The sequence below is a fragment of the Pelmatolapia mariae genome, linkage group LG20 (assembly GCF_036321145.2).
Source record: "Pelmatolapia mariae isolate MD_Pm_ZW linkage group LG20, Pm_UMD_F_2, whole genome shotgun sequence".
NCBI classification, from domain to species: domain Eukaryota; kingdom Metazoa; phylum Chordata; class Actinopteri; order Cichliformes; family Cichlidae; genus Pelmatolapia; species Pelmatolapia mariae.
This window is the reverse complement of record NC_086244.1, coordinates 29,647,551-29,671,977: the sequence shown is the minus strand read 5'-3', so window position 1 is coordinate 29,671,977 and position 24,427 is coordinate 29,647,551. Positions and strand designations below refer to the sequence as shown.

Here is a 24,427-nt window from a genome sequence, read left to right as displayed (position 1 = left end):
TTGATAGGTCGCCAGTATGCAAAACACAACCTCGAATTTTATTCATGTGGTTGGTTTTTTGTGGAGACTTTTACTTTAAACAGGACATAAACTTCATCATGCACATGCAGCTCAATATTGGTCTCTCATTTTTGAATTTTGTTTGTTTATTTGTTTGTTTTTTAGCTGCGGTCAAGTTGAAAACTGTAAAACCCGAGGATCTATCAAGCTACATGCACACGTATGGTTGACATAAACAAGTTCAAGGGATCTGGATGGACAATGAGAACATATTGTATATAGATTTGCTCTTTGTTTAGAACCTGCAACTTTATCAAACTCAGCCAGGAAAGCTGTAATTCACGCTGAAGTCACGACTCATTCATCACGGTGAGCCTTAAGGGACTGTGAGTCAGTCAAGGCCACCTGTTAGTAGTAGCCACTGGAGAGCTATTCATTCTTCCCTCCACGATGCACAGAGGTCCCTTCAGAGGCCAAGAGAAAAAGTACATCTAATGTCAAGTTGAGAGGAGCCTTCTGGTTGCCATAGAAGGTATTTGTCATATTCAGAAAAATATGAATCTCAACAAATATTGAGTCAGACTTTCACCCAGGAGCCAGGGGTGCACGTCCTGTTAGTGGCCACATGTCATATATATATATATATATATATATATAGATAGTCACAGTAACATGCTAACATGCCAAGTTCTTAAGTTTTCAGGCAGAACGCCCTGAAGGCTAACTTATCCTTTGTGTATAAAATGTTCAGACATTTCTGATTGTCAAACCTAATGGATCATGTCCACTGTTAATGTGATGAACTACTCTGCTAGGGGCACTTGTGTGAACTTGAGCGTAACTGGCTTTTCATTCTCTATAAATTACTTCAGAACAAGTTAGTCATAGGCAACTGCAACATGGCAAATACAAGTGAAACGAGCTCAGGGGAAAGGGTCAAGCATCATTTGGCTGTACAAAAAAACCCGCTGCTCTAAAAGAAAAGTTAACATTCCACAATTTGTTTTAAAAACGATAAAAAGGGAAGGATTTGTCTTGAGTAAAATGAAAACTAACGGGTAATAAACAGTACGAGGACTGTTTCAGAAATCAACAAGAATCACCAGATTCAAGTCACTTCATAGAGAAAAATGCATGCAGACAGAAATTCAAAGAATGAGACATAATTAGATTTTCAAAGAAACATCTACAGAATGATAGCGGTTCTTGAGATCCATCTTTGTCAAATAATAATTCAACTGACATGGATCTAATGGCATCAAATTTGTGTAAATAAAACCACAGGAAAATTCCAACCAGACTGCACTGAGCATAAAGTAAAGATCAGATGTGGGAACATCAAAGTCGGGAGCTGTTTTTTACTTACAGTGGCAACATCCACCTGTTGAAAGAAACTTTGTACATCAGAAATCCGAAGACCTGTGGCCCTCACAAAGATTTCACTATAAATCCCTATGGAGGGGGGAAAAAAAGCTTTGCTGCCTTAAACACAGAAAACTCTCAGGCTCTCAGCACAGTCACTGTAGAAACCATGGGCTTCAAATATTCAAATGTTTTCCACCAGTTTTAAAATTAAAATAATGATTCTTACTATCATGAATTACTATCATCAACATTTAGTATTGGGTATCATTAAGGATGGGAATTCATAAGAATTTAGCGATTGCGACTCCGTTATCAGAGTCACCTATTGATTCTCTTTGGGATATCATTAGCTCGGCTTTGAGAGTCAGCATATTCTCTAAGCAGAATATCAAAGACATCACATCTGTTCAAATTAATGTATGCTGTGTGGTCAGATATTTGTGCAGGTATTTCCCCTCTTTGTTATGATCAGTGTTGGGGTCATTACTCAAGAAAGTAACTCAACACAAATCCCTATCCCAACAAGGACACACACATGATCTTTCTCTTAGTAGAACACAAAGCTGACAGCAAAAAGCAAAGATGAAAACCAGCAAAAAGACACTTTAAAACAATTGCCACAGTGATTCTACTGAAACATGAGTTTGTTACCTGTTGAAGTTCAGGGTCAGGCTGCTGGGCTGGGGTCAGCCTTTACTGAGCTTTATCAGCCCTCTGGGTTCTTGGCTAGCTTAGTGTTAGCTTGCTGTTTGGCTAGCTTAGTGTTAGCATGCTGTCTGTGCAGGTGCTTGCTAAGTGCTGACGTTATGTTAGCAGCATAATGCAGCTGTTTCTGTCCTAGATGCAGTTTACACTTTACCATCACGCTCTTGTCCATGTGTAAGATAAAAATAAAAGTAATGTCCATAATGGCTACCAAGAACCGGTTCTCAATTCCCATCCCCAGGTATCATATCACTCAACACTCCCTCTTAAAAAACTGAGAAGTCTATTAGTCATTTAGTCTCTTCGTGTTAAAAAACAGTGATGATGGGATCTCATGCTTATACCAAGTCATCAACTAAATTCATTGCTTTTTCTCCTTCAAACCAAATGAAGCCACAAAAAAGTCATGTTAGCCTTATGTAAAAGAAAAAAAAATCCTTTCTTCATTTGGAACCAAAATGAACACTGTGCTAACAATTCTGTCACATTTAGGATCCACAACTGCTGAGTGGCGAGCTAAGGAGATATGTTGCATGCAGATTCTTTGTTGAGCTCTGCTCTCCGTAGATGCCTTTACAGTCTCCCTGTTCCCCCTGAAAATGGAGCGCATTAAATGACGACAGCAGCAGAAGTCCTACATCATGCATGCTCCCTGTGGATGCGGGAGCAGATTAGGCATTTGACAATGTTTGAGCCATGTGTTAGTGCGGCTGTTGTTTGGGCCATGTGTTGCTACGGCTGACACCCGTGCGCCTGTGTGGTTTTTTTGGCAAGTAAATCCATGTATGCGTTCATTTGCAGAAGATGTAGCAGGTTTGCGCAGAATTGGAAAGAAAAAAAATCACAGTGTGTGCTAGAAAAGACAGTCACCCTTTGGAGAACAAAGAGTCGAAAAGCCCCGCACACCTGTCAGAGACCCCAGGGTAAAGGCAGCATGTAATGGAGCTATTAAGCCTCTAAAGGCCGGGGTTAAATTGAGTTCAGGAAGTTGCATTCACTATGTTGTGAAGGGTAAAAAATCTAAGAGAGAGAACTCCTTTTGGCATTGACTCTGTGGAGCAGTGGAAATACATTTCGCAAGAAAGCAGAAAAAGGAAAAAAAATGCTGGGGAGAAAAGGAGAAGGAGGCTAAACTAGTGAGGCAGAGAGGAGATGGAGGAGAGAGAAAGAAAGGAGGAGGTGGCAGCTTTTATTGAAAGAAAGCCAAGATGTTATCCTAATTGCAAACTGGCCACAGCGAGATGATGGATAGGCTGTAATAGACCAGTCGCAGGCAGTGACTGTGTGGCTCTGGCTGGAAGACCTCTACAGCGTTCCACAGATCCTATACAGACCCTAAAGTGATGCAGTTAAACCAAGAATGCTGATATGCCAGATTTTTTTTCCTCTATCATTTTCCTCATTGATAATTACCTCAGATGTTTAAGCCAATTTAGTTGATTGAACTGTTCCTTTTAGTTAAATGTTCATTTCGACAAACATAAAAATGAACTTGCAAAGACTTCAAAAGCTTTTGACTGAATTTATTAAATCTAGTTACAGTCACTTGTCTGGAAACTCTTTGCCAGTATGTTCAGTTATCAAGCTCGAAAATCAAAAATGTAATTTAGGTTTCATCTTTCTTCAGGGCTGCGGCTAATGGTTCTCATCACTGATCTTAATCTATTTTTCAATCATTTTTTTAAATGAATAAAATTTAACAAAACACTAAAAATCATTCTCATTGTTGCTTCCTTTAGCCCACAATGGCAAATATAAAGTTGATTGTTTAGTGTGAGAAGCCATTGAAAACCTAAAAACATTTATATTAAAGACACAAAATTCGGGTTTAAGGCTTTATAAATGTTTACATTTTCTCATTGATTGATAATTGATTGATGTGGTGAACTTGAAACTTCTCTGCTTTGAGGAATGATCAGTAGTAGTAACGTGGACATGCGTCACCCCTGATAGAGGGTAAAAGTGAAGATCTATTGGACTACTCATCAGTCAGATCTGTTCTTTTAAAATCTGTCTCACACTGTTGTCAGCCATGTCAGGAAGTGAGTGATTAAATTGTTAGGGTGTCCCTTTTAAGTAACACTGGATGACACAAAAAAGAAAGCTGTTCTATAAAGTCTTGTCTGGCTTGTTTCAGCATCACTGAATTGGCAGCATTCACATCAGAGCCCCCTCTTACACACACACAGACATAAAGTCATGCATTGCACCCGTCACACCTGTTCATATCCCCAGCTTCTTTCTTCCCTATCAAATTTGCCAGACTCAGTCTGAGATCAGTGAAGTGAGAAGAGGCGAGTCCTGGGCCCCGTCAACAACACAAAAAAGCTCTTGTCTGTGACAGAGAAGCACAGAAAGCAGGAAGAAACTAAGCACATGTGATGGAGTAGGGAAGTACAAAGACAAACTAAAAACAGGTAAAGCTCGTGTACCTAACACAATGGAGGTATGATGTTATGGCAAAGCGACAGACATTGAACCACCACAGAGAGGAGGGAAAGTGGTTTGAGGCTGTTTGATAGCCACTTACAGTACAGCATTATTGAACACTCTCTGCCAGGGCCACTCAGGAGATGGTAAATTAAATGCATAGTCAGATCAGATAACTGTACTAGAAGGAATACAGTCATAAAAAGAAAATGAATTAAAGCATTTCATTGTGCTGTCAGACAGACAGTGAGTGAGTATTTAAAAAAGCGAGTGGAGGTTAGAGAGTCTGACTGTATGTTTATCCACTTTGGTACTTTGGTTCACAGGTTACTCACTTTTCCCTTTGTCACTTTTTAATACCACGATGTTGAACTTTACCTCGTTTCTGTGATGGGCTTTAATACAAACACATAAACATACCAGATGAAACACAAAATGAAAGTTTCATAAGTCAATGATTAGTCTTTATAATTTGTTTCAAATTGGGCTAAAGCTAAAGAAGATCCCATTTATACTCGGTTTTGAGTCCTGTGAACACAAGGTTTCACAGATTTATTTATACTGAGGTTATCTGTCAGGGATTGAGGTAAATTCAAGTTTTCGTTATCTTGAAAAGGTTTGAAGTTCAGAAACTGCACCCTGTGACTTTCAGCAAAGCCGTATATATAAGTGACACTCGTCACGCAGTCAAAATCCAACACATTTACTTTTTTCTATTCCGTACTGTGACAACTTTTTGGAGTGTGGAAATTAACTACTTCAGACACCGCTCAGGTCTGCACCCTCACATTGGGAAGCCATCTAAATGTAGACGTAACTACGATGACATGTAATCTAGCTGATAGTGACAGTAGATGTCACGCCTTAAACGTCTACCTTCTAGAAATTTCCAAAGCCCATGGTTACACATTTCCTAGCCAATCGTCATCATGAATGAAAATATCAGCAGCGCAAACCAGCATGAGCAGTTTATAGTTTAGCGCTTATGCGTGATCATAATTGTTGTCATTATTCACTGATGATTCTCGCAAAACTGTCATTTCCATCTATGACGCAGAAAGGTTTAATCGGTTAGTCAACTGGCAGGCGTTTATTCTGGCAAACAACTGATTAAATAAGAAAAAAAATGGAAATCATTTGTTGAGTGACAGCTGAAAACAAGGCTTTCTACTTTTGTTACAGTGTTAGTGATTTTGACGGGATAGTGGTGACTAATTTTCAGACTAAGAATTCAAACTGTCAAACAGTATGATGCAAAAAGACAAATTGCGAGAGATCTCAAACTTGACTCTGATGTATTACACCAGGGTGAGTTTCAGCACCATGGACAGAGCCAGTCTTTGCATTGCGGCAGGCTGCTGAACTGAGCAGAGCCGTGTTCTGTGTGCTGATAAGTCTGTCCTGGATCTCAAATGCTTTGACTCAACTGAGCCCTTGATCTGCTGGGAAAGAAGCCCAGCATTTTTTTTTTTTTTTACCATTTTTTCTTTCTTTCCTCTTTTTAAAATTTTATATATATACTTTTTGCAGCGACACATTAATGAGGAAAGCACATTGTGCAGTTTGAGGCACAAATTCCATTTAATGTAATCATCGGATACATCTACAGTTTGCAAGCCAAAAGCTCAAATCCAATCCCATTAAAACTACTATTAGAACTGTGGCCAGCTCAGTATGGTGACTTGGCTGTTATTGATAACTGAGTGGCTTCTAGCAATTTCTTAATAAACACAGATTCGTCATTGAGCCCACACCTTTTTAGCTACCAGATACAGTAATGCCTTTTTTACACCACCACAGCGTCCCTGTGGCACAGAGCAACTGCTGTGAAGCTTGTGTGATCACACTAATGAATGTGTTTCAGTAACTGGACAAAATCTTTTGTTGACAGTTTTCCTATGCTGCCAGTCCCATACAACTCTCCAACCAGACTGTACTGCAGATTTGATTACTTTCTGCTACAACCATGTTGCTTTTTTCTTCTTGTATTATATTATAGCAAATTTAGAAACTATCTTTCTATATAGTGAGCCTGCAAAACAAAACAACGCATGAAATCTTCTCAAAAACCAAGAAAGGAGTAGAGGTTTAATCTGCTAAGGTTATAGGCTTGCTGTTTAATTATTATTTTAATGTGCATATTTCATACCCTTATCTCTCTCTTCACAACCAAAAGGCAATGCATTTATTTAATCTTGTGCCCTTGAATAGTTTTCCATAATATGCATGAGATGATTGTTGACATGGCTATTTCTTGGAATAATGAAAAATGTGAACATGCATTTAATGTCTGGCCTGTTTAAGTAGTCCATATGTCCATGGCAAATGAGGCTACAGGACAGTTAGCGCATTGACTCGTGTCTGCACAATCTGTCGTCACAAAAAAATGCTGTTTTTCTACTGTTGATCCTTTGCCTGCAAAACCCTTTATGAAGTCCAGGACATGGGATGTAAACCTGCTTTCCCATCAATAACATGGTAGGAAGTGTTCTATGTTTAATTCGGTTTTGTGCTTCCCTTGAGAAGTTGCTGCTTTGGGCACACTATTGTATACTGTGGTTCCCTGTTCTGCTTTCCATTTAAGCCCAAACCATCCCACACACACACACGAGGGGATCCGAATGCGAGGTGTATCCTTGCTGTGGGACGTGTTTGGGAATTACAGTGCTAACAGTGGTGAATTGTGCTGTTCCTCTGTGCACCTCCCATTGTCTTTCATGCTTGTGCTCTCCTCCCAGCAGAGCAATGAGAGCCCAGCAGAGACGGGCTAACAGCCTTGTAGCAAGTGCAGATACAAAAACTTTGGGCTCTCCTTCTCCATCTCAATGACACACTCGACATGCTTTGTATTACATTTTCACGAACAGAGCCCAAATCTGTGGAAATAATGGCAATAAAGTTCACCCGCCTGTGTCTGCTGCTCGAGTTGCTAACTAACTGCACCTCCTCTGACACACCTGTGCATAAACATTTGTGGCGAAAAGTGTTACATCATTGAGTAAGCGATTACTCAAGTTATTGTTCAAGTTTGCGTAAAGCACTTGTACTGAAACTGAGACCTTTTTAAACTCGAGTCTTTCTAAACGCAAGGCTGCCTGAGAATTTGAGGCATTCAGCAGGAAGGGGAAGTTTAATTTTATAATTAAATCATCACCCTGTGAAGAGGAAAGTCTTTTCCAAGCAGCACTTATGAAGATATAAAAGGAGCTAAAGGAGTCAATATGAATCTCCCAGTTTGTTAGATTAATGTGGCAGACTGTAGGAGCAGCCCAAGGTGCAAAGGGTGAACCAAGACTTCCATTACGTGATTGGAGGGAAGCTTTCTGAACAGCTTTCTGAAATGACGTTTCTTGGGATCGGTATAGGGAACGTGGCCCAAAACTTAAATATGAATGTGAAGCATGCCTGGATGGGTTCTCTTCCTTTATTTGGTAGGAGTGAAGGTTGGCATGAAATTTTCTGAGGCTCCCCCTGTTGTGTGGGCAACAGGAAACACACTTTTAGCAGGGACATTTTCAGCCCACTGGGTGGATGCGATAGATACATGGAGGTTTTCACAGTTGGTCAAAGATAGCCTGGTTTTTTGGGGGGGGGGTTGCAGTTTCTACATTCTCTCTAACTTCACTCTCCAGTGACAACAAATACTTGCAAGCTTGATGATTGTCAGTGTATGTTGTGTCATTTGCTTGTGTTCTCAGAACATGGGACACAGTTTCAAAGGCGTGTTATAGTGATACAATATTTTACTAAAGTTTTCAGCCCTGTGTGCATTGATTTTATTGGAAATGCTCAGCTACACAGCAGAGTCTCAGATACTGTTAAAATGAACTAGGCATCACTGATACACATCACCTTTGATTCTCCAAGCTGAACCCACATAACCCTGATGATGTCACTAGGAGTCTTTGTTTTCACACTTTACAAAGGTTCCTGTGGGACAATGAAAAGACGATATATGACAGAGTTTATGCTTAGTAGTCCTAACACTGAGGGAATGCACCTTTATTTAAAGACTTTTTTTTTTATAATATAATGTCACACAGATATTAACATATACTCATTGGTAATCAGACGCGACAGGGAACCTAACAGCAATCAGCACCAAAATGCCAGTACGTTTGTGCTCGGTCTAACATCTGTGCGCCTGATAGCGCTCGTGTAAATCTAAACAGATGGAAGTAGAAACAGTGAAAACAGAGGAGCAGCCTTTCATCAGAAAGTGAAAATAAACTAAACTCTTAGTTCCTTGTTGATGATGCAGCAACGGCTTACAAGCAAAGCCACCCACCAGTCCCCATTCTCAGCTCTAACATATGGTAATAAAGAAGGGCCTCGGGCATTTTCTATTGGCTCCTGGATTCACTGACATCATTTCGCTCGCTTGATGCCCACACGCTGGTGTTTCACACTTTGGCTATAATTGCTTTGATGATCTAGAGACTTGACCTTTGCAGCCTTACACCACGATACCCCGTTTTCCCAGACACAAGTTATATTCCCAAACAAGTTACAGTACGCCACATATGCGTCAGACTGACGCTTTTATCTAATTAAACGTTTAGGCCAGAACTTATTTATCAGGGTTAAAATGGATCAATCAGTAGAGCATAAACATGCTAATAATTTATTAGTTGGTAAAAATGAGTGGCTTTTTTTTTGTTTTTTGTTTTTTAATTTGTTGTAGTTTTGGAAGAGAGGAGGGTGGGAGGTGAGGGCAGGGGAAAGGGTTCCTATTACTGCAGCATATTACTGGGAAAACAAACCTTTGTATGCTGTTGCAAAAAGCAATAAAAATATTGTTTAAAAAAAATGAGAATGCTGCTTCTTAGATATGGCTTTCATTACGGAAATGATGACTCTGTCATCTCTAATGAAGTGTATTGTATGAAAATGAAAAAGGGCAAACGTGGAAAGAAGATAACAAAGACATGACCTCTGTGTCCTTAGTGGTGGTCGGGGTGCAAAATGTGCTCACTGTTGAAGCTATCGGCAAAACAAGAATGCTGTTTTGATCATTTCTAACTGTATTATTTAGTACTGCTGAAGGTCAATCAGGAGGATACTAATGTTGTAAATCTGCACATTGTGCCATTTCCTTTGAGTCAGGGGTCAATGTAGACGTAAAATATGTTTCTTAGAATAAAGAGAGCTAAGAAATAAGGCTTTAATCCTTCTGTGGCATGCCTGGGGAAGCATGAATAGAGTCATCTTCTGGACATGTTCATAATTCTTTCCTTTTTTCCTCTTTAAGTATAGCTGACCGCTGCCATTCTTGGTCTCAGCCTTTCGCTCTCATTCACACTCTGGTCATTGTATGTTGCTTCAGCCCTTCTGCTCCTCACTCTCTCCCTGCGAGATGATAGCTGTGTGCCCTGACTGTGGCCGGGCCCCTGAGGCAGAGGGGCTACAAACAGATGGCAGCACAGTTGTAAAGCCAGGGGGGTAAAGCGATGAGGTTAGCTGGCGTGGTAAGGAGGTGTTCCATTCAAGGGCATACTGTCCGTTCACAATGAGACTCTGTATGGTCTGCAGGGATGACAGACACCAAGGGGGAGGTTTGATGTATGTGATAAGGCCAGTGAAGCTCACATATATTATAGTTGTGTGGTGACAACCAATGCTAAAGATTTGGTTCTGAGATGTTCACAGTATTTTGAGCAGTGTACTAATGAGAGTCATAATGTTTCAATCATAAACATGCCAACATACTAAAATGCAGACTATCAAGTTTTCCTAATTAGAATAGCATTTGGTGGGGCAGGTATTGGGCCTTTAATCATTGTATTGTACACTCAAAGGACACTTTTTTAAGCACACGTGTTTAGCTTCTCATTAGTGCAAGTATTTAAACAGCCAATCACATGGCAGGAGCATTTATGCATGTAGACATGGTCAAGACAACCTGTTTAAGTTATAATTGAGAATCAGAAATGGGGAAGAAACTTGATTTAAGCAACTTTGAATGTTGTTGGTTCTAGTCAGGTTAGTCTGAGTGTTTCAGAAGCTGCTGATCTACTGGGATTTTCATGCACAACCATGTCTGGTATTTACAGAGGAAAAAAAATTCTAGTGAGCAGCAGTTGTCGGGGTGAAAATTTCTTGTTGATGTTGGAGGTCAGAGGAGAATGGCTAGACTGCTTTGAGGTTATAGGAAGGCAAATATAACAAAAAATAACCACTTACAACCAAGGTATGCAGAACAGCATCCCTGAATGCACAACACATTGAACCCTTGGCACATCTGCTGCAGATATGTTACAGCAGCAGAAGACCTTACCGGATACCTTTTGTTGCCTGGTGTCATGAGCCTCGAGTTCTGCTGCGACATTCAGATGGTAGTGTCAGCATTTACTGTCAGCAACATGAAAGCATGGATCTATCTTTCTTGTATGAACGGTTCAGGCTAGTGGTGGTTGTGTAATGGGTTCGGGGATATTATCTTGACATACTTTGGGTCAGAAATGGGCATCATTTAAATGTCACAGCCGACCTGGTTATTGTTGCTGATCACGTATATCCAATTATGAGCACAGTGTATCTATCTTCTGATGGATACATGGTAAAAAATTCTGATTCTGATGTAGTCTGGACCAACATTGTGGCCCAAATATCAGACACACACATTTTGTTGTTTGAGTTGTAACTTAAAATTGTAACATCATGGACAAACCGTATTTCTCCGTCACTTCAAGGCCTTTTCAGCATTGGCATTCCAGGTTTAAACACCTGCCTGTAAAATAAGCAGTCTTAGCTGTAATGCAGTGAAATAATGCAAACTATTATTGGCACAGTTTGATTCTTAGTTACTGTTGCCTTAATTGTGCAGTGCACTTCTATTTTGATTTGTGTCAGTGTCACTGAGTGAGCAGATCGGGTGTATTTAGCAAAGCAAGGCTTTGCCTCATGTAACCTCACTGGCGAAACTATGTCATTGATATTATCTTACTACCCAGAATGAATCAGTTTCATTCAATAGCTCACAAAAAGCTTCAGAGTTGTATTTATTGCTCACTGATGCTCTTTTGCTTCATGGTTATCAGTGTGAGAGCATAAGATTAAATGTTTGGGATTTATTTATAGTTGCACTTTAATTTTTGACTTTCTATTTTAAAATAATTGGTTCTCAACTAGGGACTCTATCTATCTATCTATCTATCTATCTATCTATCTATCTATCTATCTATATAGATAGATAGATAGATAGATAGATAGATAGATAGATAGATAGATAGATGTGTGTCTGTGTGTGTGTGTGTGTGTACACATAGAGACGTGTGTGCGTGTGTGTGTGTGTGTGTGTGTGTGTGTGTGTGTGTGTGTGTGTGTGTGTGTGTGTGGGTGGGTGGGTGATATCTTTTGCTCCAGAATGTGCTGACAAGCTGGTTAAGTGGGGTGTAGTCCCCAGTGGCACACTAAAGCGCTGTTTTTTAGTTTCCTTTCCAAGTGACATTATCATATTGCCTTCCTTTTTCCACTCCTAAATCATTTCTGAGTTCAGACTTCTACTGATGCTGTTTAGAGTCTACCATTTGTAGGTTATATTTACCTGTACTCCTAAGGTCAGGAGGTTTATGAGATGCCGGCACATGATTGGAATTACACTGTGTGCAGCCTCGGGTTGAAGTTGCAGGCAGGCGCACAGCAAAGGAACTGACTGGTCCCCTGCATGAGCATGACACATGGATTTAATAAATCCTATTTACATTAGCATAGTAATTAAAATCGCGCATCATCCCCACACGGTGCATGTCGTCCATTCATGCTTATCTGACACACATTTCGATGCATCCCCATTCAGCGGATAAAGGAAATCTCAACGTGCACGCATGTGTTTTCACCTAATTCTCGCGCTTTCGCCAGACTCCTGTCATTTTCCCTAAATAACCACCCCCTCTATGAAAAATGAACAGTTACTTGATATGCATTATAAATAGCTGCTCTGTGATTGGACGAGGCCGGGTTCTACTGCAAGCTCTTCCGTATAGCAACAGACCCCCCTCTCCCCCCTCCCATCTCTTCTTTTCGCCTCTTCTTCTCCCTGGAATCCCCACCCCCCACCACCCCTCTCTCCTCCTCCCTTCCATCTCCTTCCCTCTTTCAAAATGCAGACACATCTCATCCTCCATGTGGCTTCACCATCTACCCACAATGCACTGGGTGCCGCCACTGGCTTTAGATGTGGCGGTGTCTGTATAGGGGGCTCCTCTCCCCTCTTCCCTCTCCTCCTCTCCTCTGCTTCGGCCTGACTCGCTCCTCCCCCGTCCACCCGGCACCCACTGCTGCGGCAGCATCTGGATGTGGTCGCCATAGCAACAGCAGCGGGCCTGACCCCACCTCCTCTCCCCTTCTCTTCTCTCTCCTCAAACACACACACACACTCCCCCTAACGCAGACATACCCCTCCTACTCCCCCTCTCCTTCTCTTAAGCTTTTTTTTTCTCTCTCTCTGAGCGACTGGGTGCATTTCCTTCCAGCTTGACCTGGATTTTGCGTGCGGCGCCACATTTGCAACGCTGCATGTGTGACAGTGGTGATGATGATATGCCGAGATGGATGGTCAACTGACCTGTTTCCAGGAACTTTTAGGGACAAGATGCCAAACTAGAAATTTGCTTCTTTCATATGTCCCTCACCATTGCCTTTTTACGACCCCTGTTCTGTCAGTGTTCAGTTTTTAAATTTGTTCTTTTACTGTTTTTCTAACCTCCTTCTCTTCTTTTTCTTTTTTTATTGGTCTTCTCTTGCTTCTTATTCTCCATATTTAGCCTCTCCTCTTCTATTTTCCTTCCCCCAACCACTGCCTGCTTTTCACTTTCTTCTCCCTACCCATGTGCTTCAAGAAAGAAGCAAGGGCTGCAAAAAAAAAAGAGGCTTGAAACAGAGTCAGCTGTATCCACCCTCCTCCATCACTGTACTCCACATCACACCCTGAGCCACTCTCCAAATCCCCCCTCTTCCCCCCCAAACCTCCTTTATCACAAATCCTTGCCTCCTCCTCAGCTGATTGTTTGAACAACGCTCCCGGCATTGCGAAGGCAGATATCGTTTCATTTTTGTCACAATGACGCATCTAGCTCTTAAACACATAGCACATATAGCATATTTCTGCTTTCTTGGCTCTGCAAGCCAGCAGCAATGCACGCACATGAATCTGTAGACCCACACTTTCCCAGACATGAGTCATAGCCGCCGCCGTTCATTCAAAATACGAACTTCCTTTACGAAGGATGCGCAAAGCACCACAGTCAATAGGGACAACTCATTTACCACAATAAATAAATCGTTACAGTCATGGAGCGTGTCGATTGCTACCATATGTTTTAATTTGTTTCTAAAACTGTTTTTTTTTTTTATCTTTTAAAAATGAGATGTTTGTTTGTTTGTTTCATTCAGTATCATTTTTTGCTTGCAGAACTCAACACAAACACACAAGCACATGGTTCACCAGCCTCAGACACAATGTAAACAGACAAGAGTCTACATAGTATTAAAGTATCATGTCTTTATAGGACGATCAAGACAAAATACAGATGTACAAAATACAAATGAAGCATTTTTTAAAATGCAACTGAAATATATAAAATCAAAGGTTTATTTATCCAGATAAACGATCCTAAGGAAAATGTACTTGGTATAAATTGAATGTACACCATCCATCCATTCTCATTCATCTTCTCCTTATCAGGGTTGCGAGGGGTGGTGGAGCATATCCCAGCTACCATAGGGCGAGAGGCGGGGTACACCCTGGAAAGATCGCCAATCTGACGCAGGGCTGACACAGAGAGAAAGAAACCATTCACACTCACAGTCACACCTATTGGTCAATTTAGAAAAACACCAACTGACCTAATCCTACTAACTGCATGAGGAAGCTGGAGTGCTTAGAGAGAATTCCACCCAGAAAGGCCACGGCCAGATGGGACAACAGTGCTAACCACTGCGCCACCGTGCTACCAGCATGAACACCAATCAAGTTCATTTCACTTGACCAGATCTCATAAAATGTAAAATTTTACACTGTACTTGTATAATAGAATTACATGGAAAATTTACATGTAATTAAATTAGGAGAAGCCTGTATTTTGGGTAGTAACAAAAAACATAATATACTGCATCTCAGCTGTATTTTGGACATTATGGAACATTTTGCAGGTATATACATACAGTGTGAGATACAACAAGTGACATATCAACATGAAGCACAGGAGTGGTGTAATAGAAATAAGAATGCTGACACAATAAAATGATGAGCCCTGCCTTAAAAGGCATCTGATACTATTGTTGTTTTTGGGAAAAGAGCAAAACTGGCACACCTGTTGGTCTTTGGGGAAATGCTTCTTTTGTAGTTTTGTGAGGCTGTCTGTGTCTCTGTGCTTTCATATTTTGCCATATCTTGGACTGTGAGAGAGATTTATTTTGATGCATGACGTACGCCTGGGAGGGAGGGGATTCACAGGGAAATAGCAGCCATCAGGGAGCGTGCCTTGATCAAATTAGTCTTTCTAATTCAATCTGTTCACAGCACTTGGACTCTATCATGGTTTATTCACTAAGGTGAGCATACTAATTGGGCCCTTGCTCCTCTCTTTCCCCCTCTCTCTCTGTTTCATCTCTCACCTCCACCCCTCTTCCCCTTTGACTTTTCTTTGCCTTCTTTTTTCTGTTTCATTCACCTACAAATCCCCACCCACTCCGTCCTCAACTCATTTCGCCCTACTGTAAAACCTCTCCACCCTCTGTCATCATGCAGTAGATGTGGTGGACCAGCAGAGGGTGCTGAGGACAGGTTGCTTGGTGACTGGGGTGCACACACCGCCAATCCGACGTAACAGCAAGCTGGCCACCCTGGGGCGCATCTTCAAGCCCTGGAAGTGGAGGAAAAAGAAAAACGAGAAGCTCAAGCAGAGTTCCACAGGTAAGATGAGAACAGGTGTTTGTATTTCCAAGTTTCGTACACGGTGAAACCTGCAAAAAATGTATTTTTTTATTTATTTATTTAAGCCACATAGATGAAAAGCACAACATGGTTTATACTAAGGAAATACCTGATACATGTCTTTTAATCTTACTCTCACTGAATCAGATGATTGTTATAAGAGCAAAGCTGTAGGTGTGACATAATGTCAATTAGAATATTTTTTCTTGCATCGCATCACATATCAAAGTTGAATGTTTTAAACAATATTTCAGTGTTTCACATCAATAATCTCCTGTTTTTTACATCCCATTTTTTACTTTTACATTTCAGTTAGTCACAGTGGTAAACATCAGATGCTGTTATTAGAAAACATATTACCAGAGTCCCCAAAGACTTGTAGCCATCTGGCTGGAATATTTTGCCTGCTGTACAAGAGAAAGGATTTTAAACTTTTTCATAATTGAATATATTGATTTGTAAGCAGAGTTATAGTTTCTATCTTTTAAAATCATTCATTTTAGTTTAGTTTTTATTACTCTCAATATTTTTTCAAGTCTCTTTTTAATAATACGGACAAGAATTTTTCAGCGGCTAGTTAAAAGTTCAGGGCAGACATTACAATTATAAACACTTTATGAATGCAAATCACTTACAGTCATGTAGACATTCCGGTCTTACACCAATCCCAAAAGATAAATGCAAAATGTATAAAATTTCATTTATTAAACAATATTTAATATTTATTATATTTTGATTTATTATTTCTAAATTTAAAAAAACTTTTTGATACCCACTTTTAATTTTAGTTACCAATTTTAAACTTCTTTTTCCTTTTCCTTAAAAAAAAGTAGATTGTAAACATTGCATTTTGTTTTAAAATATAAGCAGAGTGAGCAAAATCTGTATAGGGCAAATTAATACCTGCATGACAACCATCTTCAAATTTTGAGGCTAAAATGTAATGGCTGCGATATCAGATTGCTGCTGCTGCAAAAATGCATTTAATGTTTATTTTTGTATTAATTTTTTTTTAGAAAACTGCATGATGTGATCATAATGTTAGGATCCACTCAAAGTATACGGACCTTAATATTGATTTATCTCGAGTCACCTTGTGTGTCTACTTTTAAAAGCAGCATAATATTTGCTGAAGACAAGACTAAATGTGATGGCCTTGCTGTAATGGAGACTGATGTTGAATGAAGGTGACGGAAAGAGTGAATGTCATTTAGGGAAATCACAGTTGGTCACATCAGAGGTGTGCAGCAGTGTTTTTCAGCCCATCCTGCTGATAACTGCTCTCTAACTGTTCTTACCTGGACACCATGTCCAGTTAAGAGCTGCAGTCTGATTGGTTATTCTATAAATTCAAAGCTAATTTGGAAGAACTTAAAAACGAATTCTATCTAGCTTTATATCATGTGTGTGTATTCTTATGGGTTAACTACTCTCACCAACAAATGAACTACATTCAGTTTCATTCTCCATTCACAGATGTAGCATTATCGAGTGGCCTTCTATGCCACGACCCAAACTCCCCCACCCAAGGCTGCTGCTCGGATGGTGCGGTCTTACTTGGAGGATTTGGGGGACCATTGAATCCAAACCTCACAGTAAGCAGTGTGGAATACCTTGGTCCTGAGGAGGAGCATCCCCCTTCAGGTAGGACAATCTCCTGCTGTACTCAATGTAAACTAATCAATGGATATTATGGAACTGCAAAAGCAACAGATGAGGGGGAAATGGATTTGTGAAGTGGATGTGGCTGGATGTCTTTAACCCAGCATCAAAAGATCAATATGGTATAACGTTGCTGCAATTTGATACAATGCTTGAAATCTGTCTGGAGGGAAAAACAAAAGGAAGAGAGGAACTTTATTTTGTTACTTTCTCGCAAAAGCTCACAAATGTATGTTGACTTTAAAATTGAATTATTGGTTTGTGTATTGCAAGATATCATAAGGAAAGCCTTGAGTTGGATGTAAACATTTTGCAATGCAAGAGTAATCCACTGTGCTGGCTTTCTCAAATGAAACTGAGATGCTTGTTTATGGACCCGTTTTCGGCACTTTGTACCAGTAGAGGGCAGCAAAGGCAAAGGGATTTTAATCTTCATGCTCAGCCTACACAGGGCTGGAATAATTACAAAACTACAGGAAATTTGTGAATGCTTGGATGTGTTTGGAACTGGTGCCGCAAATAAGCACATTTTGTTAATTTTTTAAAGAGAGGCTTTGGCAGACTTTAAGTGTCAAGTTTTTAAATCAGGCTGAAACTGAGGGAATTTTCATTTACTTTGTATTTAGCCAAAGTAAATGAGAGTTTGCATGGTTTCTCCACACATATTAAGTATGATCACTCTGTAACAAAAGTCCATAAATGAGCTGTTTCCAGCTTTTGGAATCAATTAAAATGACATTTTATTGATTATGTGCTGTGAAACTCTTTGATTGAGACTCTTTGAATAAATACCTTTTTTCCTCCTTCTTTAATGTTCTTCAGTAGCCGCCCCTCTCCAAGACTGTGAACGGGTGGAGGGAAATGTGCGACTACCGGAGGAGGAGGGAGATGAGGAGGTGCACCCTGCAGGGGATTTACCTGAGGGACTGCAGGACATGGGAGAACAGATGGAAGAGAGATCAGAGGAAGAGATTCCTCCAGGAACTTCCCCACCACAAGTACCTCCAAAACTTTTGCCCCAGCTGAGTACTGGAGATGGTGAGTGCTGAGTAAATAACTGTCATTTTCATCCACATGTAGTGGCATGAAAACATATTTACCCTGTTCTTGATTTCAGAATTTGTTTTAGATGATCAAATATATTTTAATATTAGACAAATATACCCTGAGCAAATACAAAATGCAGTTTTTAAAGGTTAATTTAATTTATTAAGGGAGAAAGGCTATCCAGCCTGTGTGAAAAAGTAATTGCCCCCGAAACAACCTTTGTTGCAAGAACTGCAGCAATCGAGCATTTGTGACAACTACTAGTCTCTCACGTTGGTGTGGAGCATTTAGCCACGTTGGAGGGTTTTTGAGTGGCTTGTTTAAGGTCATGCCAAAGCATCTCAATCTGATTTAAATCTGGACTTTGACTAGGTCAGTGTTTTTTGAGCCATCCAGAGGCACACTGGTGTGTTTCAGGTCATTGTCCTGCTGCATAGCCCAAAGTGTTTTAGCCTCAGGGCATGAACCGACGGCTGGACATTCTCCCTCAGGATTTCCTGTACAGAACAGAGTTCATGGTTCTATCCATTAGAACAAGTCATCCAGGTCCTGAAGCAGCAAAGCCGCCCCAGACCATCACTCTACCACCACCATGTTTGAATACTGTTATGATGTTCTTTTTATGAAATGCTGTCATAGGTTCACACCAGATTTTAGTGAAAAAATAATTCAAAAAGTTCAGCTTTTGTCTCATCAGTCCAGAGAATATTTTCCCAAAAGTCCTGGGGGATCATCGAGATGTTTTCAGCAAATGTGAGACGAGCCTTTGTGTTCTTTTTGGGCAACACTGGTTTTCTCCTCAGCACACTCCTGCCAGCTTTGCCTATTTTCTTATTGTTGAATCATGAATACTGACATTAACTGAGGCAAGTGAGGCCTGCAGGTCTTCAGATGTTGTTGTGGGTTGTTTTGTGACCTTCCGCATAAGTTGTCGATGGGCTTTTGAAGTAATTTTGGTAGGCTGGTCACTCCTGGGAAGATTCTCCACTGTTCCAGGTTTTCTCCATTTGTGGATCATGCCTCTCGGTGGGATCCCAAAGCCTTAGAAATGACATTGTAACCCTTTTCAGTCTGATGGATGTCAATGACTTTCTCATCTGTTTCCAGATCACAGCATGATGGGTTGCTTTTTGAAGTCTTTTAGCCAACCTCACTTTGTCAGACATGTTCTATTTAAGTGATTTCTCGATTCAGCAGGTCAGGGTATGGCTCATATTTTTAGTATTTAATTAAGTTATCTTTGTCTAATATTAAAATATAAAAATTGTTTGGTGATCTGAAACATTCAAGTGCAACAAATATCCAGAAAATTAGGAAATCAGAAAGGGTGCAAATACTTTTTTGCAGCACTGTAAGAGCTGTATAAAGCATATCTCTATCTGAACTGTATGCTGGTAAATACAATTGAAGCAAGATAACAAGCAAAGACATTTATTTTTAATAAGTGTAAATGTGATGTGAATGTACCCTTTAGAGTCAACACAGTGCAATGCAATTAAACACCAATGGACTATTTTTGGAAGATGTGCTTGACAGTGGAGGAACTGTTTCCTTTCCTTAAGTAAAAGTACCAGTACCACAGTTTTAAAATACTGCATTAAAAGTAATAGTCCTAGATCTTTAAATGAAGTAGTAAGGCGTATTGAAGTGTATAAGTAGGATTTTGCTGTTTTAGGTGGTCAAGGTGGAGATGATGGAGACCTTGAACTCCTCTGCGAATGTACTTAGGCAGAAATTGTTCAGTAGCGATGTGCCGAGGGGTCAAGCACCTTCACAAAGTCAAAATCTGAAGGTTCATCAGATCATTTAAACAATTTAAACACAAATTTGAACATTTTTCTATATGTTATCTTTCGTTTCTTTGAAATATCGGATTACATTACTTCTTTCGGTTTTAAAAACTATTTAGAGATTTTGAAGAAATATGTCTCTTTAGTGAAACAGCTAACTAGTCATAGACATCAAGACCCTGTATTACCTCAGTCATTTGTTGTTTGTTGATGTCAGTTGTTGTTTTTTCTGATGCTCACCTGAATTCAAACTTATACTTTTGTCATAAAATATAATTCCATACAAGAGAGGTGCTCACATTTACTGATGATCAGTTAATCAAATGCATGTGACAAGCAAAACCTAGCTGCTACTTATATTAATCAGTAAAAGTGTTTTTCACACACTGCTTCTGGATTTATGCATGTATTGTGCAGCTTTTGGTAAATGAATAATAACACACTATACCTGCCTGCTAAGGACCATATGAATTTTTATTATGTCCTGATAAATTAAACCTTAGCACTGAAAGAGAGTGTACTTTCTTTTTCACATCACTGTGTGGTTCAATAAAAACTGCAGAGCACAAATATCAATCTCATTTCTTTGCACGATATCCTTGCAAAAACCTCATTTCCTTCACACACGCCATTCTCTTGTCGTATTTAGCAGATGTCAAGAAATAAACAAATAATAAAGAAATAAAGTAATATGCTAAAGATAGATAAGAAGACATTAATTAACCTGCTCATCTTCATTTGTCAGATTCAGGTCCTTTATCACTCCCTATTCATCTGCCCAACTCCTACCTCCCCAAGGAGCCTCTACCCAGGGCCACAGAAAGTCTGGCCTCAATGACCCTGCCACTAAGAGGGCCTCTGGCCAACCCCTCAGGGTCCCCACATCTAGGCAATATGATACACCCTCCCATGCCCCCTAGCTGCATAATGGAGGAACTGCAAAGAGCTTTCGCTTCTAAGAACAGACAGGAGAGGTGAGTCTGAAGTGAACCCATACAGCTGTTTACATGTGATTTTGCCTTTTACCATTGCCACTGGATTGCTACAGAGCTCTTTTGTTGGTTTATCACTATTCTACTGTGTCAATTTATGACTTCATTGTAATATAGTCTACGTCTAATATACTGTGATAGGATTTTGTAAATTATAATGGCCTATAATTTCCTCAGATAAAATGTTGCTTTTAAATCCACTGTCCACATCCACACCATGTCCCTCAGTGTCCACGATGGGTGTGAGCAGGGCTCACCCCCACGGATGTGGTGCTCCGACGGACGGCTCTCTCGCTCCTGCAGCTCGGACAACCATCACACATCGTCTCTGGGGGGAAGTTGTTTGGGGGTTGGAGGGTCTGACTGGCCCAAGAAGGAGGCAGAGGAGAACAAGGAGAATGTGCGGCTGGACCAGTGCTTCTCCAACACCTCAGGCCTCCCCACCGACTTGGACGGCTGGAACGAGTCTGTTATCTCTGGTGGGTTGGCCAATGTTAAAGTGCATGCAGAGTTTGCACATTCTGGTTTTGAACAGGGTGCACTTGTTTTACAAATGAAAGATTTACACTCAACGGGATGAAAGTCTTGCATTTGCATCAATTTTAGGATTTTCGAGTAAGTTTACACTCATTATGGGCACAAATGTTCTGCTCATTTCAGGCTTTTAATGATTTCTTTTAATTGTTCTTTTCTAGAGTGGAGTGATTGTACAGTATACATCTTTAATCGCTTTAAAAACAAGATTTAGGTGCACAAGTTTGAATTCATTTCTCATTTTTTTCTAATCCACACTGGGTCAAAAATATGCATGTAGGCTTAAATTTATAAATACAGTCACTTACATTTTTAATAAGTAGTGCTTCCACAATGTGTTAACATGACAGGGCCAAGACCTATTAACTAGTAACCTATCATTAGTGATCATGAGATGATGAAATAGGAAAATCCAGATTTAAGAGGGAGAATTGAGGAGTTACAGAAGTTGGGAAGTCCTCTTGGGACCATTTCTAGACGACTGCAGGAGTAAAGGTGAGAACACTGTGCCAGCTGTCAAGCGTGGTGGTGGTAGCACCAAGCTCAGGGACTGCTGTCAGTGGTGAGCTATACCTTAAATATGGAACCACAAAAGGAAGCCAACCAATTTAAATTAAGTCTTCCAATTCTGCCAAAAAGATTGGTCAAATATCCAATCAGAATTATGCCAGAAGCTTGTTGATAGCTAGCAAAAGTGTCCAGATGAGGTCCATCTCCACGTGGGACATTTAACCAAATATTAGTGGGTATGTATATAAGATTGTATGTGTACTTTCTGACCCCATTTCTTGTTTAAAGTGATTAAAGATGAATGCCACTCTATGCCAATGATGACTGTATGTAAACTTCTTACCACAACTGTAAACCCACTGTCCTCCATACCATCTGGCCACAGGTTTTCTTGCTGTATTAGTTACTTTGTACAGCTCCATTACCCGGCATTTAATTATCTTCGAGCTTGCCGTTTTAGATTTTCAGTTTTCACTAAACCGCTCTAAAAGCCTAGAGTTAAATGAGGAGTCAATGTTGGATTTAGATTAGCGAGGTGACATAAAGCACAGCTCTCCACAGAGTGCTCGTGCATGTTGTGGCTGCATGTTCAACTTTAGCTTAAAAAGAAAGGTTGATAATAAAGACGTTCACAGAATCAAATAAAATAACAAATAATCATAATTCTTAAAATTATTTTTTTTCCTGTAGCTTCATCTTGGCACCAGAATAATGTTTGAAGTAAGGTCTTAATGTCCTGTTCCACTTGTTCTTATTCACATGTTGTACATGATAAGGAGTCATGAGGGCTTGGTTATTGGTAATAAGAAATACGTAAACACTTCATTTTCAAGTATGAACTTTACCATGTGTAATCCACTGTCTTATACTACACAGCAAAACACCCAACAAGTTTCTGCCCAAATATTTCCAAACGCCACTGTAAACAATTATCTGTTAGTGTGGAGGTTTGGATGAGATAAAGTAGCCATTGGCAGCCATTGTTAGGATATGAATAGGAAGAAATTCCTTACAAAGTTCTCCAAAGTTTAAAAATAAGTGACAGCGCTCTGTGTTTTAATGCTTGCATGCGTGGTTGTAGGCACACTTCCTCGCAGGCTAAGGAAGGAGTTGCTGGCTTTCAAACTACGAAACAGGCCCAGCAAGCAGGAGCTGGAAGACAGGAATATCTTCCCAGCAAGGAGTGATCAGGAGCGTCAGGAAATTCGCCAGCAGATTGAGATGAAACTCGCCAAGTAAGCTATGAAATATTCTTTTGACTGCTGTCTGTGGAGTATTAGTGATTAATTTGTCATAATACCTGCAACAAAACCTTGGTCATTTTAGAAAAAGCAGTTTAGGTTATGTATGTTGCCTTGTGAAGATATCTTTTAACTCAGTAACACCAACTTTGCTGGGGGTTTTTAAAGCCATGGTTCCATATTAGTGTCGTGCAGTCTCCATGTAATTCATTATGTAACAATGCACTGTAAGCCCAAAAAACATCTGGGCAGTGTCTTTCCAGGGTAAACGTATATTCTTAATTGCCTCGGTTACATAACAGCTAAGAGTAGGTGGAGGTGTGAGATAAACATTGGCTCTAACTGGATTATCCGAGTCTTTTGCACAGACTTGATTTATCTTGCACAATCTGCTCAGATTGCTTATGTGTAGTTCTTTTTCTTACTAAAGGTCAGTTCTTAGTTTTGGAATGTTTTGTTATGTTCTTAGTTTTAAACTTAGAAGTTACCCATTGTAGTAATAGTACATCTATTCAAACAAGGCCAAACTGAATAAAACAGTTTAATTTATTCCGCAGAATAAAAAAATATCATGTACCAGAAATTCTTAGATGCCTTTAAAAACTTGCCACTCTTCAGCGTTCTGGAGTACAACGAGTACAGACAGACATTGCTTCCAGGAAATGTCTCTGTACAAAAGCGCTGCCAGGACATTAATAGAACAACTGTTTTTTTCTTTCTTTTCTTTTCTAATGCAAGTGAGAAACTTGATGTTCAAAGACTAACAGCGGAGGTCTCGTGTCACAAGACTGGGGCTCTTTAACACAGGCGTATCAAACAGGGGCACGGCACAGTGTTGCATAACCTACTGTGCAATAACTCCCAGCCAAGCGCAGAGTGCCACCCACACTTTCTAAAGAACAAGATCTACAGTCTGTCTGCAGGAGAACTAATAATACTCCCGCCTCCTCATTTTCTTAGATTTACTGGAGGAAAATATATTATTATTTGGGGGAGAGGAAAACAGGTTTAAAGCATTCTCGAGCAAAAACACTCTACGCAAAGGTGAGGATGGAGCATGGCTGTAGCTTACATAAGAGCTTCAGGGTCTATATTTCAAGACGGAGAAGTTCCACTTGTAGCACAGCAGTTGTTACATAAAGACTTATATACAGAGCACTGGCTTTTGCTGAACTACTCCTTCTTGATTTCATTTTGTAAAGAATTTAGACAGCC

At 40.1% G+C, this 24,427-nt stretch overlaps 1 protein-coding gene across 3 annotated transcripts in view; it reads left to right on the top strand.

Moving 5' to 3' along the window:
- The window catches only part of phactr3a (phosphatase and actin regulator 3a), a 33,595-nt gene that overhangs the window by 4,326 nt on the left and 4,842 nt on the right, over positions 1-24,427 (top strand). Inside the window, exons 2-7 of one of the 3 annotated variants that reach the window (XM_063463622.1) lie at positions 15,254-15,415; positions 16,913-17,080; positions 17,921-18,136; positions 20,681-20,909; positions 21,156-21,406; positions 23,053-23,206. In XM_063463622.1, the coding sequence (XP_063319692.1) occupies positions 15,254-15,415; positions 16,913-17,080; positions 17,921-18,136; positions 20,681-20,909; positions 21,156-21,406; positions 23,053-23,206 (1,180 nt within the window). Of the gene's footprint in view, positions 1-15,250; positions 15,416-16,912; positions 17,081-17,920; positions 18,137-20,680; positions 20,910-21,155; positions 21,407-23,052; positions 23,207-24,427 lie in introns of all 3 variants that reach the window. The other 2 variants (XM_063463623.1, XM_063463621.1) reach the window with 2 other exon arrangements.